The sequence below is a fragment of the Heterodontus francisci genome, chromosome 2, assembly GCF_036365525.1.
Source record: "Heterodontus francisci isolate sHetFra1 chromosome 2, sHetFra1.hap1, whole genome shotgun sequence".
NCBI classification, from domain to species: domain Eukaryota; kingdom Metazoa; phylum Chordata; class Chondrichthyes; order Heterodontiformes; family Heterodontidae; genus Heterodontus; species Heterodontus francisci.
In genome coordinates this window covers 102,460,647-102,464,535 of record NC_090372.1, presented here as the reverse complement: position 1 = coordinate 102,464,535, position 3,889 = coordinate 102,460,647, and the positions used below count along the sequence as shown (strand labels likewise).

The 3,889-nt window shown below is 36.4% G+C and overlaps 1 protein-coding gene across 1 annotated transcript; it reads right to left on the bottom strand.

Moving 5' to 3' along the window:
* Nucleotides 1–474: 474 nt before the first annotated feature.
* On the bottom strand, nucleotides 475–3,889 carry sostdc1a (sclerostin domain containing 1a). Its single transcript, XM_068051082.1, has 2 exons — nucleotides 3,609–3,889; nucleotides 475–2,172 (listed from the first exon to the last, which is right to left on the bottom strand). Exons 1-2 carry the CDS (start codon nucleotides 3,826–3,828, stop codon nucleotides 1,724–1,726), a joined length of 669 nt encoding a protein of 222 aa, XP_067907183.1. The 5' UTR covers nucleotides 3,829–3,889; the 3' UTR covers nucleotides 475–1,723.

The window sequence follows — 3,889 nt, the reverse complement described above, 5'->3', positions numbered from 1 at the left end:
AAGGCCTTGGTAAGGGGGGGGGGGGGGGGGGGGTAGTCGTTCTGTCTAGCAGGGTAAAGTTGTTCCTGGGGGCCTCCATGGGCCACAAATTGCCCTCAGATGAGGGACCACTCCTCCAAAGACCGTGAGGGCGACCCACCCCCTGCTGCTGGTAAGATCCCAGCAATGGCGGGAAGAGGCCCTTAACTGGCCCTTAATAGGCCACTTAAGGGCCTCAACTGGTCTCTGGGCAGGAAGGCCGTCATCGGCCTATCCCGTCCCCAGGAAAATCGCTGGGTGATGAGGAGGGGATGGGACCTCTGCCCCACCGCCACCCATCGCAATTCTCCGTGCCCCTCCGCCTCCAACCCCACCTCAGGGGACCCCATAAAAACCCAGCCTAGAATGGAATTGGGATGACCTCTACTACATATAATGGCATTAGATGAATGTATAGATAAAATAGATGGAGAAGCTGTGACTTCATTGATTTCCTATAGTTTTATTCTTGTGAGAAAGTACATGACATCAGTGGAAGACATGAAAAGACAAAAAAAGTTGTTAAAATCAGAATAATGGATTTCTACAGAAGATAAAACTCCTTTGCATTTCATTTATTGATTAAGTAAAGCTAATTTTAGAGTTTTTCATACTCTTCAAACCCTGCAACAAAAAGCTGGAAAATTTCAATAGCAAGAATGCTATTACCTGTACAAAGTGTATCCTACATTATCTGCATTTATATTTTGATCTCCGACTGCAAAACTTGAAAATATTTAGATAAATGATAAAACCATAAAAAGTTATGCTGAATAATTTTTTAGTACCAAATGTAATTGTTTATTAAATAATTACATTGAAAAAAATAAATAGCTAACAAATGCTCTTTTAGCTGCTGAAATATGTATCTGCTCATCAGATTTAATAAGAGAATCAGTTTTTATAGTCCTTGTCCATTAAATAAACATTTGGGTGTTGTTGCCTAAAACATTGAAATTAGAAACAGGGTTTGATAGGTTTGGTGTTAAATTAACCTTATTTCCATGTGAAGAACAGAAATGGGTACAATTTTCTATTGGAAGGTGGGGTGGGAGCGGTAGGGGGATGGGGTGTGAACTATCATCATTGGCCATATGTATTTACTTCATACCCTTGTACTACCTCTTTTGTTCTGCATTAAAGATAAATACAATAATGTACATTTATAAATGCACAAAAGATTTGAGAATGACATAGTTAATATCATGTGGGGTCCCAGGCAGATTAGAATTTTGTCAAAAAATATCTATATACATAAACTGTTACCAATTAATCTGATGAAAAATACAATTCCCCAGAATAATTGGAACCAAAATGATTTCTAGTGTGATTTATCCAACCAGTGGGAACTGTAATCTGAAGCAGTTTTGAATCATTCCTGAATAACTTAATTATTCCACACCCAGTTATTATATTTTTGATTTATTAAGCATCCAAAAGTGGTGCCACTATCTTTTTTGAAGCCATTTTTAAGTGAAAGGTGCACAGTAAGGAATGCTATTGAAAACATTAATGTATTCAGGGTCCTGAACATACATGTTTTCATTCAGGACTCCTAATGGGTAATACTTCTCAGCTGGATCATAATACCAATCCTTCTTTAATTAATCATACTTAACCCACATATGGAATAAACTTGTTTAATAAATGCAGAACACCAACACAGGAAGTCCACTCTTGCACAGTTCATATGGTGACAAAAAAATCACTGTTTATCTTCCAATTCATGCCAATTTGTTTTATGTTTGGTGTCCTCTCGATGAATCTTACGGGATCGTTTTTTGCCTCTGGTTCTTCTCTTATTTTTTGGCAATGCCTCCTCAATGTTGGTATTGCTCGATTCATTGTGCTGTCGTGTGTATCTCTTGCACTTGCATGAAGTAACTACTGTGATTTTGTAGGTTCGTGTCCCACCATTCTGGCATTGGAGCTGAATCCTCTCTGTACGAGTCTTGTCAGTCACACAGCGCCACTCCTGTGTGTTCCTCCTGCTCCAATATTTCCTGCCATAACCTCCAATCCAGTTGGGAAGTACTGGCACAGGTAAGCACTCCCCAGCGCACACTAACTCCTTCACTGGATTAATACTTGTACACAGACCATCAGAAATGTATTTGGTTGATCTCAGCTCACGACAGCCAACTTGAGATCGATCTACATTTCAAAGAGAACAAATTATATTTTACATTCACTTTTACTGTAAACCTCAAAACAAAATTCAATTGTGAGAGCCACTACACATATTAAACATAAAATTGTAGCTTTCTTGAGAATTTTCATTATATTTTTCGAACCGTAAATTCTTCAGGAAGTGTTGTTTTAAAACTCAAGACACTTTTTCTAACTATAAAATCTAGACCGAACCTTTAATTTTCTCATTTTTATGATCGGTCAAATGCTTAACAAATCTGTTCCACTACATATATGAGCCTTTTTAGAAGTACAAAGACATGTTTTTCATATACTGCTTCTTATACCCAAGACTGACTTGTAATCAAATTACCGTGAAACTTTTAAATGACTTTCAGAATGTGAGGTGAATGTCAAGTATTGGTTGAACTTGCCATTTATTTTGTTTGTTATTTTCCAAGCTCTTTCCATTTCGAAAGTTATTAAAGGCCTAAAAGAAAATACTTCAACAATAAGTATAATTATTCATGTTGTTGATTCTGCTTTTCTATTGCCAAATGTGTTTTGTATGGTCTTGGCAATTTGTCTTTAAGTAATGGCTTAAATTGAATGTGGCCTACCCTAATATATCTACACATCATTGGAAAATTAATCAATTAAATTTAGAAAGCTATGGTGATAAATCACAGCAATTGCTCCTTTTGAATTGGCTTATACTGACACATTAATCTGAATGTGAACACCACTTTCAATTTGGAATAAATTCACTGAAATTCTGCCGACATCTGTGGCTGAAGCAGTCCCATATATGTGCTGTCGGTTCCTTTGAAGGCAATGCAAAGATAGGTTGATTTCAAGTTTAGCCGACATGATAGCGCATGTAATCCTAGTAACTGTAACTGAAAACTAGCTGAACATTCAAATGCTACTTGAAACCTCTGTGCATTGATCAGAATGCGTGTCTGCTTCTCTCAAACCTGCCCAAAAGCTGGTCCATGTTTGAATAACCTCAGGAAAAATAACTATAACAGTTACGTGTTTTAAAGTCAGAAAGATTTGAAAATTTTGACCTCAGTGGAATTTCCGGGAAACTGTACATTGAGAAAGTTGTGATTACATTTGCACATACAGCATTAGTGCCTCTATTCTTAGATCTCATTCAATCATTTTTTATTTTTTAACCTTTTCTTTTTACATACATAATTTAATGCATCATAGACTTTGTTATATTAAATAAGCTTCAATATATGATGTTTACTTATACTATACGTTTATATCAATAAATGATGTATAAATAATGCAAATTTGCACTTTTAAATGTAAATAAAAACTTAATATATGGGAAAAAAGGCCTGTAGCTTTAGGAAACTAACAATGTCATGCTATTGGTTGGACATGACTATAACAGAAAAAAACTTTTGCAAGGAAAAGCAATATTCTTTAAAGTATATAAAACATACCATGACGATCCAAATCTGAAGGGTTAGGTTGCCGTCCTCCATTCCTTGCCTGATTTAATGTTAAATTACTTGGATTTTCATGCTGTAGTACCTGGTGATTGTAGAATATTTCTGTAGCATCATTTTTAGTTTGTTCAGCACCCTTGTCAAAAGCAAAGCAGCATTTGAAAAAGATGCAGGCTATCACAAAGAAAGTGCAATCAAACGGCTGTGAGATCATGGCTCCAGAACTCTCAGGATGAAGACCTGGTTGCAACACTGCAGATTTTAACGAGGATTTT

What these genes read in the sequence shown, in the direction of transcription:
- sostdc1a (XM_068051082.1), bottom strand. Translation starts at nt 3,828, where the DNA reads ATGATCTCACAGCCGTTTGATTGCACTTTCTTTGTGATAGCCTGCATC. An exon ending in TTCAGATTTGGATCGTCATG is followed by an intron (nt 2,173 to 3,608) that starts GTATGTTTTATA and finishes TTTGAAATGTAG; the next exon opens with ATCGATCTCAAGTTGGCTGT.